At 45.8% G+C, this 19587-nt stretch overlaps 1 protein-coding gene across 1 annotated transcript in view; it reads right to left on the bottom strand.

The window, feature by feature from the left end:
* Positions 1 to 19587, bottom strand: part of LOC135820000 (uncharacterized) — a 40560-nt gene that overhangs the window by 2472 nt on the left and 18501 nt on the right. Inside the window, exons 14-25 of the mRNA XM_065333300.1 lie at positions 15195 to 15293; positions 14542 to 14616; positions 11228 to 11425; positions 9404 to 9629; positions 8718 to 9025; positions 6844 to 7038; positions 4251 to 5405; positions 3619 to 3700; positions 2492 to 2558; positions 1820 to 1905; positions 1219 to 1668; positions 256 to 564 (exon numbers count right to left, since the gene is read on the bottom strand). Coding sequence (XP_065189372.1) covers positions 278 to 564; positions 1219 to 1668; positions 1820 to 1905; positions 2492 to 2558; positions 3619 to 3700; positions 4251 to 5405; positions 6844 to 7038; positions 8718 to 9025; positions 9404 to 9629; positions 11228 to 11425; positions 14542 to 14616; positions 15195 to 15293 — 3228 coding nt within the window. The 3' untranslated portion in view covers positions 256 to 277. The remainder of the gene's footprint in view (positions 1 to 255; positions 565 to 1218; positions 1669 to 1819; positions 1906 to 2491; positions 2559 to 3618; positions 3701 to 4250; positions 5406 to 6843; positions 7039 to 8717; positions 9026 to 9403; positions 9630 to 11227; positions 11426 to 14541; positions 14617 to 15194; positions 15294 to 19587) is intronic.

The following is a 19587-nucleotide window of genomic DNA, read 5'->3' as shown; positions in this document are numbered from 1 at the left end:
CACACACACACACACACACACTAGCACATGGGTGGCGGAAGCGGTCCGGTTGGTTAGGTCATGGGTAGACCAACTGTTTGGCCATCAGAGTGTGTTGACTGGTGAGTAGTAACATGTATGTATACCCGCTATATCAGACACAAATTACCAAATACTATGGTATGGGCAGACTAATGAAAATCTGCTTGCTCCGCTCCTGTAACATACATGTAGAGGTGAATGTATGAGAAATATAAAACCACACAACAAACTTACCACATCATGACTAGAGTTCCTACTACAGTAGCCGTAGCATGGTGTTGTGCAGATCTTGCAAGTTGAGGTTTCCCACTGCTGCACACAGCTTTCTGTATGCATCTCGCTCTCCAGCACGGATGTATCCAATCAACTTCAAGTGATGCTTCTCTGCACCTTCAAATTGTTCAATACGGTTTAGTTCCGGAAGGGGATCAAAACCACTCAGCAGTCCTTGTGCCTGAACGCTTTGCCGCAGTGCATCACAAGATATCTTATACAGCTTTGGTAAGATATGTGCGGTGAATGAGTCGTCCTCAAATGGATCAGCTGTAAACAGAAAACAGAAATAGAGGCACACAATACATATAGTTCATTTTCAGTACTCTACGAGTGCATTTTGTCATAAATACCTAGGAGGAACATGGTCATGATAAGGTAAACAAGTTGAAGGAGTCATGTGATCTTACAGCAGAGCAGAATGATGCAAAGACTCCAACACAACACCATAGGATTTGCATAGAAATGATAGTTTAAACCCAGTGGGAGAAATGGAGGTCAATGCCTATCCACACAGCACACTCTAAGCTGTAACATGCTGGTGATAACCACTCATTTCTCTTGCCACCATCGTCTGTTTATGCATTGTGCATAGTTGATTCAAGGATGGTGATAGGGTAAGTGGATGCGGATATCAGAAAAGGGAAAGTAGAGTTGGGAAAAGCAGAGATGGATGTGGAGGAGAAGAACGGAGGTGGATGTGAAGAGGGTGGTGAGAAATAAAAATTAATAAAGAAATGTGACCTGGCTGGAGACTGAGTTTTTCACATGTAGATGAACACCATCACCATCTAGAATCAAGGTGTACATCCATCACTACTAAGCTGTGCCAGGTGAGTACATCACACCCATCACAAAGTGGTCAAAAACTACTGAGAAATAAACATGACCATAATATGTTGAGTATCACTATCTGTCTCATACCTTCACTCTCTGCTACAGTCAGTGATGCTGCTGCTGCTGGTGGTGGTGCTGATGCTGCTGCTGCTGGTGCTGGTGCTGCTGCTGGTGCTGCTGCTGGTGCTGCTGCTGGTGCTGCTGCTGGTGCTGCTGCTGGTGCTGCTGCTGGTGGTGATGGTGGTGCTGCTGCTGGTGCTGCTGCTGGTGGTGCTGGTGCTACTGCTGGTCGTGCCACTGCTGCTGCTGGTGGTGCTGGTGCTGCTGGTGCTAGTGCTGCTGCTGGTGCTACTGCTGGTGCTGATGCTGGTGGTGCTGCTGGTGCTGCTGGTGCTGCTGCTGCTGGTGCTGCTGCTGGTGCTAGTGCTGCTGCTGCTGGTGCTGCTGCTGGTGCTACTGCTGGTGCTGCTGCTGGTGTGGGTGCTGGTGCTGCTGGTGCTACTGTTGATGTGAGCAATTCTGCTGCTACCTCTGCCTCTGTTAAGACAAACAGAGAGAAAGCAAATGTTATGCATGAAAGTCGTTTAAGGATTTCTTAAAACGTGTTGTAAATCGCAGGAAGTTCTGCCCAGGCAAGTGATTATCATGAATATGAAGTTGCAGAGATTGTGAAGTAAAATGGACTCACCCTGGACCAGAGTGTAGTGATCAGAGTCCACGATCAGCTTATCCGTAACGTGCATTGCATGGAGGTGAGATCGTAGCATTCCCATACTGTAAATCAAAACAACACATCAAATACATAGACACAGAAACACGCATACCCGCATAGCGATAACATCATACACACACATTCACATGCGCAGGCTCGCTCGCAACAACGCGCACGCACACACATACACACACACACACACACACACACACAGGCACGCACAGGCAAATACAAACACAAACATATACACACACAAACATAAACACCCACACACACACACACACACACACACACACACACACACACACACACACACACACACACACACACACACACACACGCACACGCACACGCACACGCAAACACACACACACACACACACACACACACAAACATACACACACACATACACACATACACACACACACACACACACACACACATACAGAAGTAGAGATGAAAACCATTGTCATAAATACATACTTTCCAATGTCTGTTTATTAACCATAGTAACAGATGTGATTGCAGAATACAATGTACACTTCATAGGTACTGCAGAGTACAGTGGAGTTCTTAAGAGGAATTTCCACTAACATTCATTCATCACTATGAGAAATGAAACCAACTTGAGAGAAATGATATACTCACCAGGGATTCTGGCCCAGAAATGACGTTTTGGGTGCAGTCGAGAACCTTTCATCCGCCAATGGAACATCTGTTAGAGGACATTTAGACAAACATAACACATACCCTGTACACTCCCTAGTGATCGACTCTTGTAGTTGAACTTGTAGTTCATAGTAAAGAAGACAATCAACAGATCAATCAACTGGTACAGTAGTACAAGTTATGCCATAATCTCCACTAACACCACTGGCAGTTACTAAACAATCAGCTCATGCCATAATATTGCACGACACTGAGTCGATTGGTCCATTCTTCTTTCCTATAAATTTATCCCTGGCTCTTCATCCGAGTCCAAACTTGTAGTTCCTTGGTCTTTTTTACAAGTATATTTTCTATAGAACAGGAACGCTGATAACTATTAGAGAGGTTCCGCATAACGTAATTACGTTAGTAAAAACGTAGTCGATCTACGGAAAGTCTTACGTAAACTGCATGCGCATCTGGGTTCCGCCATACAGAGTTTTCAAATCACGTAGCTGCCCTGGGCAACTCCGAACGCGGCAGTGTACGACCAGATCGACATGGGTAGAGAGTCATAAATTTGTATCCCAATCCACTTACGGACCAGCTACGTTATCAGAGCCCTATCTACGTACTCTCCGTAGACAACTTCCCGTAAGTGGAGTGCAAACTCGCGAATTCACGGGTTTTTCCCACCCACTAACATAAAGTTGCTCAACTTTACGTAGTGCGGAACCTCTCTATTATCACATTAGACTGTAGACTGTGTATAAACATGGGTGCAAGTATTCTCCATTGTTTCTAACAAACAAATAAATCAATACGGAAAACCATCATCACATTCAGATTTTGACAATGGGAAATGGTCAAAGCTCCTGAAATTTAAGGTTTGCTGCGTATTTTACGCATTGACTGCTTTTCCAATTACGGTATGCTTTCAATACTTTATGTAGTTTTTAAGCTAAATGTGGAGCATAGCAAACAATTATACTCTTCAGGCCGGTTTAATATCAGATTTTGGAGCTAAATCGGTTTAAAAAAGAATGGAGATGGATATTGTCTGGATTTGGTGGGCACAGAGCTTATAGTACAGGCTTCCTGATAGCGGAAATGCACAATGTACTCACTGTCGGCCTGGCAACGAAGACGTTCTTGCTCCTTCAACTGCCGCTGTTCATAGGTGATGATGTCCGGGAATGCTTCCATCAGCTTCATGAGAATACACACGTGCACATACATATACACCAACACACCCACATACGCATGTACACACACACATGTACACACACATGTACACACACATGTATGCAAATGCACACACAAACATGCAAACTCATACACACCCACGCGCGCGCGCACGCACACACACACACACACATTCACACACGCATACACACACACACATACACACACACTTAGCTTTGCATAACTTAGGTTCCTTGAGAGGCTAGAAAACTTAAATTATTTTGTAGTCTAGCCAAGGTTGTTCTGGACATTTTACCAAGTGAAATCTAGTTATAGAAATTGTACCAAGTGAAAACAGATATTATCTTCAATGCATTGTTGCGAATGACTGATATCATCTAAAACTTCTTGCTTCATAAGGAGAAGAATACAAACTACAAGTTCATGATATTCAATTTTGATATGATCAAACAAAACACGTTCTCATTCAAGCAAATTTGTAATTTTGTTTATGAATATTGACAGCAGAGATTCATAGTTACTGAAAACTTTAAAAAATTCTTATTCCGCTCACCATGTTCTCATTCTCCACCAGCATCCTGCAGATCTCTCGGTAGAAAATGGAGAATGGTGGAGAAAAGCAGTGCTGAGCTAACCTGCTGTATAGCACAGTAGATGTGTGACGATGAGATTGTCGGCACCATGCCAACAACACCAGCGAGGCATTCAGCCGACTGGGTCCAGCGGGTGACACTGATTGGGGGCCACCAAGCCGGCTGATTTCCCTCTCACTCACATCTAGGCTTGATTGGAGATCGCTAAGGAATGCGGAATCTCGCAGGCTCTCCAGGCGATCAGTACATGTGGCAGGAAGCATACTGACGTGCGTGGCAGGAACGTGATGAAGATGCTGCACCGAGTCAACGAACACACCGCTGGCGTCCTTGACATCTTTGCTTTGCACACTGCTTGCGGCAAGAATGACGGCTTCGGACGGGTAGGAAGCAACCACTGGACAGATGGCAGCTGGTGAAGCCGATTGCTGGATAAGCTGACGCATGCTGCACAGGCTGAGTACTGTGGGCTCTACCGAAGTACCACGACTGTATCTCTTCAGTAGGTCATGGAAGAGATCTTGAAATAACCAGTGGACGTGGTGAACCACTTGCAGGTACGTACCGCAACTGGACGTCACTGCAATACAACAGCGCTGACGGTCGGACGAAAACACAATCAGCGCTGTTGTGTGCGGATACGGGTGGACAATGATGGTGTTCTTGAAGAACATGGGATCAGTACTGGCGAAAAAGCAGGCGGAGTAGTCGTATACACGTGCTTGGCATTGAACAATGAGACCAGATGAGAATGGCACACAGCCATTGCAGGTGTACACAGACCCTACCATCACTTGTGAGGTCATGAAGGCTGTGTGCACCTTCAATGGCTGTGTGCACTCGGGAAACAGGGAGAGAGCAAGGATATCCTTCTGATAGCGGATGGACAAGCCGAGCTGTAGAACCATACGCACGCAGAGCGGAGCTTTTTCTCCTACTTTGGCGAATGAAGTCAGTGAACGGACGAACTCCTCTTCACTCATCTTGTATTCCCTGGCAATGCCATCAGGGCGGTGGGGGAAGACGTTGGACGAGTACATAAACCCGATCACGTCCTGCAGGAGCCAGCGAGGCTGATGAACCACCAGATCATTCAGCTCTGGGAATGTGATGACCTTTAGCAGTATCAATGGCATACCACATACACGCATACACACACACACACACACGCACACACACATACACACACACATACACACACATACACCCACAAACACACACACACACAAACACATACACACACACACATACACACACATACACACACAAACACACAAACACACACCCACATACACACACACACACGTACAAATAAACACAACAGAAATGTAGATCAAGTACAAAGAAACGTCTATTTCCCTCTCTTATCTCTTATCCGGCACTTGTTTATCCAGAACTCTTGCAAACCAGCCCATTTTCCGGCGAAACGGATTTTTCAGTTCAGTTTTGACGTTTTAATCCGGCACTTGAATTGCGGCTCCCGTAGCGATTTTCTGCAACAAATCGCTCCAACTGTACATATTTCGATTTTATAATCCAACAGTTGTACATCGCATACCTTACCCGTGCACAGCTATGTTAGTTTGGTGAGTGCATGACATGCATGAACTAACTTATCATGTAGCTTTCTACACATGTAACATACCCTTGGAACTATCCTATGTACTGTATAGACATGCATTCCACAAAGTAATTAGATTGACACAGAAATCTCTGTGTTTTGAATTTTAACACAAACATGTTTGTAGGTGGGCCGGGTTGGAGAGCAGGATTTGATAATCCAGCACCCTTGTTTATCCAGCAGAAAATGCTGCTGCAAAAGGTGGCGAATTAGAGAGGGACAACTGAAGTTAAGTTTTGACTCCCAATATCTATTGTATAAAGCTCAAATATACAACCTAACGGGCTATTGGTGTGCATACAGCAACCAGTTTTAGGTTACATTCTCCTCCAAAGAGCTTCATTAGCTAGAGCACCATTGAATTTTAGTGTGCTGTGTGTGTTGTGTGTGCGTGTGTGTTGTGTGTGCGTGTGTGTGCGCGCGCATGAGTGCGTGCATGGGCGTGCGTGCGCTTGCGCGCGGGCGGGTCGGCGTGCGTGTGTGCAGTGTGTTGTGTGTTGTGTGTGTGTGTGCATGTGTGTGGGTGTGTATGTGTATGTGCTGTGTGTGCGTGCGTGTGTGTGTGTGTGTGTGTGCGTGTGTGTGTGTGCGGGCGTGCGTGTGTGTGTGTGTGGGCGTGCGTGCGAGCGTGCGCGCATGTGTGTGTGTGCGGTTCATGATGTTCTCAGTGTAACTCAGTTCTATTTTTTCCCAAATTGGCAGTATTACGTGTTTGGCAACTCATTCGAGTTGGGCCACGACAGGAGTGATATATTGAATGCAACACATTGTGCAGGTTATAAGGGCACCCAGCCGGCAAAGCCTTCCAAAGCTTGAAGTCATAATGGGCTTTGAGCATATCAAACCTCAGGGTGAACAAGGAAATCATTCTCTATGTACACACAGAAATTCATCATCACATGTCATCATTTCTATGCATGCATTGCTCTTACATATCCATATGCACTCAAGATGCGTAGATATCTGTCAGCGAATCGTTCTGGCGGTGCAGTGTCGGTTCCTTGAATTGCCTTGTGGAATGCCAGCCCAAACTCATCTCTTGAGCAGTATTGATTGGGCATAGATGCCTGAACCTCATCCAAATGCTTTCGAGCCTTCTGCAGCAAACGTGGTTGCTTGGGAGATTTCTGTAGTCAAAGTTGAAAAAGTGCGAATTAGTGGTAGCGGCATGTGAAAGCGTTTGCTTGCCACACGGGAGCTCGCACTTTTCCGCCGACTTGACTTGACACTTCACTGACCCACGACTGTCATACAGAGCACACGAGAAACCTAGTATGTTCTTGTACAATACAACACTAACATTGTATCTGTGTGGATTTGCTCAGAACTTCTTATAAGGAATTATGTGTTGCTGCATACATGGGAGCCCGCTGTTTTCCTGCCACTTGAATTCTCACTTGCCTGGCTCATGACTGCCATCGAGGGTACACAAGAAGTCTATCGAACCGGCCACTCGGCAAACCTGCAAGAAAGCACCACTCCCTGCTCAATACACAGTGTTTCGGGGAATTCACCCTTCATCAGTTGAGCTTGGTTAGGCTGAAGAAGATTGTGTCTGAAAAGCACCACTTAAATAGTCCTCTCCAGGCCAAATCATCACCAGGGATACAAACTTACAAAGACACTCCATTTGCAGTGCGGCAAACACCACGTGAACACCAGATTGCAGCGTGAGTCAGTGTCGCTTATGGAGGTGCTGAACATTGTTGACCCCAGTGCGGGCTTGCGAATTTGTTGGTTTGGAAGCAACAATGTTGTGAGTCGCCAACGATTCTCAGCGTTTGTTCAGCACCTCCATGAGCGACACTGACTCACGCTGCTATCTGGTGTTCACGTGGTGTTTGCCGCGCTGGAAATGGAGTGTCTCTGTAAGTTTGTATCCCTGGTGATGATTTGGCCTGGAGAGGACTATATAAGTGGTGCTTTTCAGACATAATATTCCTCAGCCTACTCAAGCTCAACTGATGAGGGTTATATTCCCCGACACACTGTGTATTGAGCAGGGCAGGGGCGTGCTCGGCCCCCCAACTAGGGGGGTGCACGGGAGCCGAGGGGAGCCCCCCCGGCAATTTTCTGCAATTTGTTTGCAACCTTTCTTGAATTTTAGAGCATATTTGCATACATTACAATTGCAATTACCCAGATTGAAAATTTTTGGGGGGTGCACGTGCCCCCCGTGCCCATCGCCGAGCACGCGCCTGCAGGGAGTGGTGCTTTCTTGCAGGTTTGCCGAGTGGACGGTTCCATGGACTTCTTGTGTGCCCTGGATGGCAGTCGTGAAACAGTCAAGTGAGAATTCAAGTCGGCAGGGAAAGCACTAGCTACTACGTATGCAGCAACACACAATTCCCCAAGTATCGCCGAAGTCGCACCAGCCTCTTCTTCACACTCACAATATCAATTAGTACTAACTGTCTTTGCACCCGTCACTCTAGTATGTGCATGACTGATGCACCAATGTACTGTGTGAGAGTTGGTCAGCAGTTTCCATACAAACACACATCTTGCGGGTCACACGCTTCACATTTCGGCAGGACAGCGCAAATGTGAATAGAAATATAGGACCAATATGGTGCTGCGCCTTTTCCGATCAACATCAGTGTATTGACAGGGCAATATAGGCCTACTGAGTGGTGATATTTTCATTTTGCATTGTACCAGAAAACAATTAAATGCATAGCAGTTCTGTAAAGCGCATCCTTGTGGGGGGGGGGGGGGAGGGGGGGGGGGGGCTACTCGACCAGCTACTCGACCAACACTCAAGACAGAGAAAGGTTATCAAATTCGGCCAAAGAAGAAATCTTACCGCCAACACTCGATGGACCAAGTGCATGAAATCTCTCCTTAGATCATTCATGCTGTAACTGTTGGACTTTCTAGCGTCCACTACTTTCACAAAGCAGAGATCCAAGTGCTGAGAGAATGATTTCATTCCCCTCCTTATGGCCTTCTCCACTTCAGTGCACTCTTCAGGTGTTAGCTTATCAGCTCGCGTGGCAATCGCAATGACATCAATTCTCTGCGCCTGTTGCAGTTCTTCCTGGTGTTGTTGCTGCTGCGGCTGCGTCTGCTGCTGGTGGTGCTGCTGGTCTTGTTGCTCAGTCTGTAGAGAGCCTGATAATTCACGAAGACAAAGTGACACAATTGCCAATAACAAGGAATACCAGTCCATGATTACGCAGCTAATCAATCCCGGACAGCATAGAATTCCCATTTTCCGCTTGTATACCAAATGGAGTAGGTGGCATGTCTCTCCATCCCAAGATCATGTAACTGTATAACTAGTTTGAGTGATATGGGAACCAGGGCAGGCTGGTGATCAACTGTTGCTCGTTTTCTGCAGAGAAAAGTTATGATTGAACAGGAAACTGAAACGGTTTGTGCCTTTCGTTTTAACTTTGTGGTTGCAGGTTGGGATTTAGTTGCAGTGTTCAAAATTGCGAGAATGGATCATGTGACATGCAAGAAAATCATTCATTGCTTATCACTTACCATCATCAGGTGCAGACAGGCGACAAACAATATTGGCTGCGGTTGCGCTGACAGTCTGTGTGATCTTATCAACACACGCTGTGCCGTCCACCACTATTGCGGCAACAGATGGTGCTGTCATGGCAACCGTGAATATGTCATGCGACTCGGTGTAATGCTCTTGGCCAGCAAAGTCGCGAAAATGCACCTTCACCTGCGATTGGTTGTAAATGGTTTCTTCAATTCCCTATATGGAACAGATAAAAAATCAAAATTAATGTGCCCTGAGAAAGAGAACAGTGTATGAATCATACTTAGGTCACTGCAACCACACTGTTCTACAGCAACAGAATACTGTACTCCCGCGATTAGTGCCCCCCAGTGCCCCTGGGGGGGGGGGGCACTAGGGGGCACTATCTTTCAATACTGGCACATTACGTTACCCATGATAAAAGCAAAGAAGGCAAAAAACAAAAACAGAGCCTAATGTTCACTCTAAACTATCACGACTCCCCAGAAATGGCAACAAGAATTGTGATTTTGATCCTGAAACCACCAGTAAGGTGACATGGACAAGAAAGTTAGCAAAAGAAAACCAAACTTGGCCGCTATTCGAGAGAGGGCTCTAATCGCGCCAGTACGGTAGTTCTGGTAGTAATACTATGTGTATATAACATACTTACATAGCAATATAATCAGCTATTGATACTACAGTAGAAATTAGTGTTGAAACAATCTCAACGGGTACTCGTTAGCTCGCTCGCCAGAAACTCAGCTCGCTAGTGCGGCCAGCTCGTTTGCGCTAACGAACACCGTACACCGTGCTCTGTACACATGGTAGTACATGTCGACCGGGGAATCGCAGAATATTTTACGACTCCCTGGTCGATCGAGAGTCCAGTTCCGCGCAAAGTGAAAATCACTCGCAGTTACAGTGACTGTATGCCTGCACGACACTTGAGTTGTTTCAGTTGTCGTTGCAGCTTTGGTGGACTCCACTGATGTCTTGTTCTGCACCTGCTGACCTGTAGCAGGACATGCTTCTGTCAACTCTCCATTCGAGTGAAAGTTACGCTCAGTCGTTTGGAAGTTTTCTCCCGCGATGCAGCGAAGAACAGGGCTACTTGCAATCTTTGAAAACGATCTATTCTTTCAAAGGCTGCTCGATGACGGCGCTGAAAAACACCTCGACACCAAACAGCTGTCCGAAGTGAAGCAGCAGCAACGCCAAATGCCGGGGGTGATAATTTGAACCAGCTGAATATATCGAACTTAGAAAAAAATATTTAAAAAAATTATATTTTGCCATGTCAACGAAGCTCCTTAGCTCGCTCAATAGCTTGCTCGTTAGTGGAACTGATCGCTCGTTTGTTATAGGTACACTCGTTTCAACACTGATAGAAATAGAACCAATCGACAACCAATAATCAAAGTACCTTCAGTCATGTATACCGCATACCACGATGACTTTATCCGTTATATATCCACAATTGTCTGGGTGGTAATTTGTAGATTGCTGATGCAATCTTCATTTCGTCTGTCATTTCCTAGTAGTGGTAAATTTGTCTTGTGACCAGATAAGACCACACGACACTTGCAGACACCAGCATGAACATTTCACCAGTCACTCTTCCCGGCTCTGTTTACCTCTCTTTCTCCTTGTTATTGGCTTAGCGTTTTTGATAGGGTTCATAACACCTACATTCTGCACTTCCCCGTTCATGTTGATTTGTGCTTATTTGGAATGAAACAAAACTTGTCACTAACAATTTGGACTAACATTCATGCATTCATCCAAATTAAAACCTGCAGCACTTTGTGCATTCTACATTGCTATCAATTCACCTTTGTTCGGGATGCTAAATCTTTTGCCTTCAAGTCCGGTTGATTCTCCTGACGTAGTAGTCTATTGAAGAAACCTTCTGCTGTGAAGGATGCAATGAAGGTAGATTTTCCTGAACCTTCTACTCCACACACGTTGGCAATCAGTTCAGTAGGATCAGTGTAACCCTCAATACCAAACTCTGCATAGATCAAGCTGGTCTGGAGCATACAAATGCAGCACACAACAACAATACCCAAAGCGTGTAAGTTGAACACTGTCTAGAACTACAGTGTCGCTCTGTGAAATTCCACCAAAATTGCAAAGCCGGCGACGCCCTCGATCAGTTGTGAATATACAAGTAGTATTGCGGATATTTACATGCAGCTGCATTCGTGCCACTTCCAGGACACCCAGGGTCGTGGAAGTTGAGATTACCAAATATGGACACGGGTCGAATTTCACTGAGCGCAACTGTAGATATTACAGTATATCCACATAGCTGGACATTCATGTACACTAGACACTAGACACTAGACACTAGACACTAGACACTAGACACTAGACACTAGACACTAAACACTGGACACTAGACACTGGACACTGGACACTGGACACTGGACACTGGACACTGGACACTGGACACTAGACACTAGACACTAGACACTAGACACTAGACACTGGACACTGGACACTGGACACTGGACACTAGACACTAGACACTAGACACTGGACACTAGACACCATCTTACATCTGACAGTAGGCTAGTTGCTGTCAGGTTGTTCAATGTAACCAGTATTTCAACCCAATTATTAGGGCAATTGATGTATGAGTCCATAGTGGGCTCAGGGAGCACACTCGTATAGTGTCAATCACCATAATCACACACAACTCAACACAGTCTGTCCAGGAATTCAATGAGATTTTAGAGGAGAATTTCTCACATTAGCTATCCACACTCTGTGTCGGTGCCCGCAGCAGAAATGAATGATCACTAATCTGACTGCTCTGCTTGCTACAACACCGACAGTACTAGAAGAGAAATATGTCTCCAGTTTTGGCTTCCACCAAATGGTGACATTCGACACTCATTGCACCCCATATATGAGCCCCAGCCAGCAGAAACCTGAACATGTGTAATTTTTTCAAAAATTATTTTTTCCCTCGAAATTGTTTCTACACTATTAATCATTCAAGTTATCAAGTTTGATGACAATCTGATAAGCGAAAGCATGGAAAATAGAGTTTGAAGTCACACAGGTCAAGATTCCGTACAGTTGGCGCAGCATCCATGCCTAGTGATTCCATGCAAGTTGATCCTACAGTTTCTGATTGTGATGTGGAACAGGTACATGTAAGTAAATAGAATGCAAATCAGGCTTGCCCTCTTGGTGCTGCAGGCATGAGTTGTTCAGAAGTGTGACGATATTCCGTATACATCACTACCTTCTTTACAACACCAGAGTGCAAAACGCGGATGATTGGTGGCTGGCCTTCCAAATTGTGTTCAGGGACCTCTGTGCTGGCAGTTAGAGCGTTGTGACAAAGCTTGCCATACTGATAGATGTGCTCACCAATACCACAGACATCCACTCTCTTGCACACTTTCATTCAGACCATGATTTCAGCATAATTGTGTTTCAATGATATGAGCGAATACTCGCGTTTTGTAGCACGTGAAGATGTTGCCCCAAAGCGTTCAGCCGGTTTGAGTTTTTAGGGATCCCTTTCTCATCACAGGCTGCAGCCAGCTTGGCGTCATCTGGCAAGGTAGAGCACTGATAATACTACGCTCTGTTTTGCGCCGTGAGAAGCCCTCCATCAGTGTCTGCAGCATCATTGTTGTCGATGTAGAAATACGGATCGCTCAGCGGGACGACATTCTGCTTCTCCTCGCAGTCGCTATTACTCCAGCACTGACTATCGTCGCCACCAGTATCCAGTGTCGATTTTATGAGGGCTCTTCGTTGCTATGCATATGAGACTCGCCACTGCTGGACAAGCTCAGCAAGATCGCCACCAAACAAATAATTCCGATCGCGAACTAACTTTCAGCGCCGCTCCGTACAGGGAGTCTCGCGCTGACAACTCTGGACCTAAGTCTTTGTCGCGACACCTGTCGCCATCGCTGTGTCTAAACTCAACCTCCGTGTGACGAGCTCTCACCTAGCGCTAAAATCAATTGACCAGAGACATTTGAAGACACTTGAAACTCCTTTGACAACAAAGACACCCACTCGATCGAAAAAGAATCTTCAAAAGCCAGCTCACTGCGCGTCCCAAACTTTGACGTCACATTTTGATGATTGATATCAAGTACACAAGTGCTGGTTTTCGCTGGCCGGGGCTCATATCTTGTCATTGTATAGTGACTCTGTCGTCCCTTGCGATCCTGATCTACTCTTCCCCGTGACCTCTGTTGTTACTCTTGGATGATCTGCTCTTAGCCAGAACATTTCAATAGCCAATTTCAGTGCCTACCACTGCTGGTGATTGTGAGCAATCAGCTCCGACCAGGTATCCCATTGCTGTGACAATACAATTATAGGGTTATCCCTGAGTGAGTTGCGGGTTCTATCAATACATGGCTGTCAATTGTTGCCTGGAGACCCGAATGACGATCAACAGGGACATTGATAGTGATCTTGCCAGCTCTCTGTCCATCATTCACTTCATCATTGCAATGTTTTTGAGTGAATTCATCAAAAAATCTAGAAAGACCTCTCCCATTCTTTTTCTCTCTTTCACCCTCACTTGCATTACCTCTTCACTGCTTTTCATTCTTTCACTGCTTTTCGTTCTTTCACTGCTTTTCGTTCTTTCACTGCTTTTCGTTCTTTCACTGCTTTTCGTTCCTTCTCTCTCATCCTCCCTCTCGTTCCCTACTCGAATTGTGCGTGTTGATGTAACGCAATCTTGGGCTTCTCCTGTTCTCTCCTGTCTCCAATAAGGATCAATGCTACTCCAACCGCCCGCCACCCACCACCACACCTACCCTACCCACCCCCACAACCCCGCCGTTAGCATGTGAGATGTAACTATTACTTGTTATCATGCTGTTTGCGCTGAACGTCTCCTCATTGGCCTTCCCTAACCTGAGCTTTCCACCTTTGAACGTTATTGGCTTTTCGCTTTGGAGATATGTTGGACCTAGGTGTCAGAGTGTTGAATGTCTCAGAATCTTGTCAGTCTTGTGCATTGTCACAGCTTCTAACTGTATTTCTATTTGATCTGGTTACATCGGTAGGTCATTACTCCCAACTCGTACCAATTATTCATTCCTGTCATCCACAAGCAAAGAGTTAGTAATCCTATAATTTTAACGACATGTTTCACCTTAATCAAGTCCAATGCTTGCGTTTTTCCGTAGGTTTGAGCTATCTTTCTGGCTTCCTCCACAATCTCCTTTGCCTGGATTGGAAACATAGAACCAATATTTGTATAGCGATACACTCTTCACTGTTATCAATTTCACTAGTCACAATAACCATCACATATCCAAAATACCACAGAAAACACACCCGCCATTTTACTTCTTACACCGTATATAGCACAGGTACACAGTAAGAAATAATAGAACATTCTGTCACTGCTCAATACTTAGCATCATGCTCAAAAGAAGTTGACTAAAGTGAAGGGTAAACAGAGATGCACTGTACACGATGATGACACTCAACACACCTTGAAGTAGACAGTGAGGAAAGAGACTAGAGAAAAACGCATGCTAGTCTTTTCTAACGCATTTAATCTGCAGAAAGTACTCTTTCATCATATTCCAATCGGCTTCCATAGAGATCGTCTATGTTATCCAACCTTATGTAAAGCTACGTGTTTCAGGAACAACAATCATATCAAACTGATAAGAACTTGTCCAGGTGAGGGGGGGGGGAGTAGTTCCAGAGCAAAGGTTTTCACAGTAACCGAGCATGTTTTCACAGACAAAACTGGTAGACCTATTCATCACACAACCTACTTTTTTCAACTCTTACCTCATCATATGCTAGCTTGGTCCAGGTGACTTCCAGCAAGTAGGGTACACAATCTACTTTCTTCCCGTACACTGCTTGACCAAGAGGAGTTCTCCCATCCTAAACACAGCCATAGCAGAAACAACCAAACCGACATGTTGATAGCACGAGTGCCTGTACTCTACTGGAATTGATGACAATTGCCATATCGTGGAATGGATGGATCCTGTGCGGTCAACATCAAGCAACCCTTTCCCATATCTCTGAAAGCAATGTTGCCATCTATGACCAGAGCGATCCACAATAATTGTACTGTATTCTCGTGCTCTACAGTTATGTAAAAAGGCGACGTGGAGACAATAATCTTAATAATGCAATGAATAAAACTATATGCGCACTCATATCACAACCATAGCGACGAAAAAAGTATTTCAGAACATTTTCTTGTCACAATTATCAATGGAATTCGTGACGAAAGACAATGATGAAACTACAATAGGATTTATACACTTGGAGTGAAACAACATGAGGATACACGAATTTGACGGGTTCGCGTAACGGGCAGGTCAAGAACAAGGAGTCGTGCAACTCCCTGGTCAAGAACCACCTTTCCGCTTCCGTGGGACGCCACCACCCCATGATCAGGCCTCAGATGCGGCTCCTAATTGGTGGGGGAGGATAGATCAGATCCACCAACCATAGGCCCAAGGCCTAAGTACCTCTCGTTTCTCAATCATGGTCTTAGACCAACCCACTGTGCCGATACAAGAAATGTAAGAAAAATTGCACAACCTTCGGAACAATTTGCACTGGTAATAAAAACTATATAGGTGAGAAATGATAGGAAATTCAGCAAGTGCAGTGTGGCAATGTACAGGCATGTTCAAGTGCATGTGAGTGTGAATGTAATGGAAGAGTGTAAGTGCGGTGACATTTTCTTTTTGTTTACAAAGATTTGGGTCACGAATGCGAACGTCCTGGAATACTTTATTCGTCGCTATGGTTGTGATATGAGTACACACAATTATATTTTTATTCTCTACAGTTATGTGTTCATTATTTTGTGCTGTGTTTTCTAAAAGAAACCATTCTAACAGTATTTTGCAGATATACATGGGAGTCTTGTCACATAGAATAATTGCTGTCTGTATAAGAGCTGCAAGCCGAATGATGAACTGGAAGATTGCAACGGGAAACCATGCGAATCCTCCAGGTGCGCATGAAGCACAGAATCTGCCTGATTGCCGGATGGGTGGCCAGAGAGCAAAATGGACTCGAGAACTATTATTCGAAAATAGTTGACACAGATGACTGACGGCTGAGCCCGGCTGTTTTTGAACAAATCGAGCGTTTGTGAGGTCCCCATACACTAGATTGCTTCACAAGTCTGAGGACGAAACAGATAAAGCATTTCTGTTCATGGTGGTGGAACCCGGGATGTGATGAGATCGATGCTTTTATGGTTGATAGGTCAACAGAAATTGTGTGGCTTACACCACCGTTCCACCTAATACCCAGGGTTTTGAGAATCTTAAAGGGGAAGTATACCCTAAAATCAAATTTTCACCAGTTGTAGTCTTCGGGGTGCTGAGTCGAATGGTCTTGGTCCGAGGAAGCTGAGACGCTCCCTTCCTACTTGAATCCCAATCGAACTCGCGCACTTCCACCGAAACTGGGTGACTGCGCCCTACTAGATGGGGATTTGTATGCAAAATGTCACTAAAAGCGCCATTTCGTTCTTATAAAAGCACGGATGACCGCGATTGGCCCATATGTTGTAGTCTTTTGGACGCTGAGTCGACTGGTTTTGGTCCGAAATGGCTGCGATGCAGCGTTCCTCCTTTATTCCCAATCGAACATGGTTGAACAAGCGGTCACGTGCTCCTGCGTACACCAGTCACCTGGTCACCGTGCCTGCAGGGTACAACTTACTAGCCTGTTTGACCTTTTTTGGGTGCAGTCCTGTCACTCGAGTTGAACCTTGGTGTGAAAGTTGTCGCCTGCTGGCGCGGTGACCAGGTGATTTGGGCAACCAGGACCACGTGACCGCTTCTTCAACCATGTTCGATTGGGAATAAAGGAGGAAAGCTGCATCGCAGCCTTTTCGGACCAAAACCAGTCGACTCAGCGTCCAAAAGACTACAACATATGGGCCAATCGCGGTCATCCGTGCTTTTATAAGAACGAAATGGCGCTTTTAGTGACATTTTGCATACAAATCCCCATCTAGTAGGGCGCAGTCACCCAGTTTCGGTGGAAGTGCGCGAGTTCGATTGGGATTCAAGTAGGAAGGGAGCGTCGCAGCTTCCTCGGACCAAGACCATTCGACTCAGCACCCCGAAGACTACAACTGGTGAAAATTTGATTTTAGGGTATACTTCCCCTTTAACCCATTGAACGCTGATGACGTCTATAAACGTCATTGAAAATGCCCCCCATGCGCGGGATGACGTCTATAGACGTCATGGGATATAATGATTTCTGTCACTGTCTGGTGTGTAAAAGCACTGTTAGTCAGTTGGATCATGGTCCTGCCTCTAGTACGATAGGTTGTTGGTACGAATCCCGCTTGGTAACAGTATGCGTCTTTTTTTCTTCTCTTTTTAGCGATCTTTCAGCTGCAATTGCACACATTTAGCGTATTTCACGCAATTTGAGCAGACTTGCGTCCCCTATTGTGAAGCGCTTTTCTTTTCGGGGACTGTATCGATTCTGTCACCCTGTGGTTGATAGCCTTGGCAATCATTTCCAAAATATTTGAGGACACCAGTTGCCAGAACCCTGGAGTTTTAGAACTTTCTATTTGCCTTGTTTTTAGCATTTTATATGCAGAGTACCATAGGCAAGGCCCAGTAGCGCTGAATGGGTTAAACATGTTCTGCAGCCATGGCACATAATGCTACCCCATGAGGAAAGCACGTTTCTCGAAAGTATCTGCCCTCACAACTTGCTGGGGGAGGGGCAAGCATTAATTTTCAGAAATGCTGGCTTTAAGACTGTGCGTGAGGAATAACAGTTGCTGATTTGTGTACTGACACAATTGCGATGGCTGTGTGGCGCGAACACATGTGAGTGCACGGTGCGCGAGGCATTGTCCTATATTGGTGTTCAGGGAACATCGTTGCCTGGAGGCAGGAGGCAGATGCCGCTGACAATGTCATTGCTCGCAAGGTGGGTGGATGCTGCTGGTGATGCCAATGACGATGTCGTAGCTCGCAGGGCGGGAAGATGCTGCTGCTCATGCTGTTGCTGACCAACATGGTGGCTCAGAGTCCCCATTGGTAATGAGCGCGTAATTCTCTTCAAGTGATGCTGATAGCTGCTGTAGATGCTGAAGCCAATGCTAACGCTGACGACGTCGCTGACAGGCTCCTCACATTATGATCTTGTGTTCATGCCTAGAGCTGAGGGCGGTTCAAACGCAACCCAGGAACTCATGAACCTATCCAGGAAGATTCTAGAAGTCATGCTGGCGAGTAGGGCACTGGGAACGGTGACCAAGTATTCATCGACATTTCAGTGCTGGCAAGAGTGGGCTAGCAGACAAGGGATCCCGAGTATTCTTTTTCTTCTTGCTGTTGCTGCTGTCCCCGCAGAAGAGAGGGTTGATTGTTGTTGATGGTGCGTGTGTGTGGGGGGTGGGGGGGGGGGGGGTGCGTGCGTGTGAGTGAGGTGTGTTAGGGCTGTGAGAATATATGGTGTGGCTGCACACAGGAGTGAGAAAGAGAGTAAAAAAGAACAGTCAAACTGGTCGTAAACTAAGACACCGCGCACAGCAGATCTCCAAGACGTTGGGCATCAACACATCGTTCAGCAACCGTGGCGGGCCAGGAACTACATCTTCCTGTTGCTTCAACCCAAAGAAAAAGAATCATCGTCCGAACTCCAATTAAAGTCCTACATTATAAAAGGGGAAGTATACCCTAAAATCAAATTTTCACCAGTTGTAGTCTTCGGGGTGCTGAGTCGAATGGTCTTGGTCCGAGGAAGCTGAGACGCTCCCTTCCTACTTGAATCCCAATCGAACTCGCGCACTTCCACCGAAACTGGGTGACTGCGCCCTACTAGATGGGGATTTGTATGCAAAATGTCACTAAAAGCGCCATTTCGTTCTTATAAAAGCACGGAAGATCGCGATTGGCCCATATGTTGTAGTCTTTTGGACGCTGAGTCGACTGGTTTTGGTTCCAAAAGGCTGCGTTGCAGCGTTCCTCCTTTATTCCCAATCGAACATGGTTGAACAAGCGGTCACGTGCTCCTGCGTACACCAGTCACCTGGTCACCGTGCCTGCAGGGTACAACTTACTAGCCTGTTTGACCTTTTTTGGGTGCAGTCCTGTCACTCGAGTTGAACTCGAGTTGAACCTTGGTGTGAAAGTTGTCGCCTGCTGGCGCGGTGACCAGGTGATTTGGG

This window comes from Sycon ciliatum, chromosome 6 (genome assembly GCF_964019385.1).
Source record: "Sycon ciliatum chromosome 6, ocSycCili1.1, whole genome shotgun sequence".
NCBI lineage: Eukaryota > Metazoa > Porifera > Calcarea > Leucosolenida > Sycettidae > Sycon > Sycon ciliatum.
Note: the sequence above shows the minus strand (reverse complement) of the source record. Positions and strands in the feature narration are given on the sequence as shown.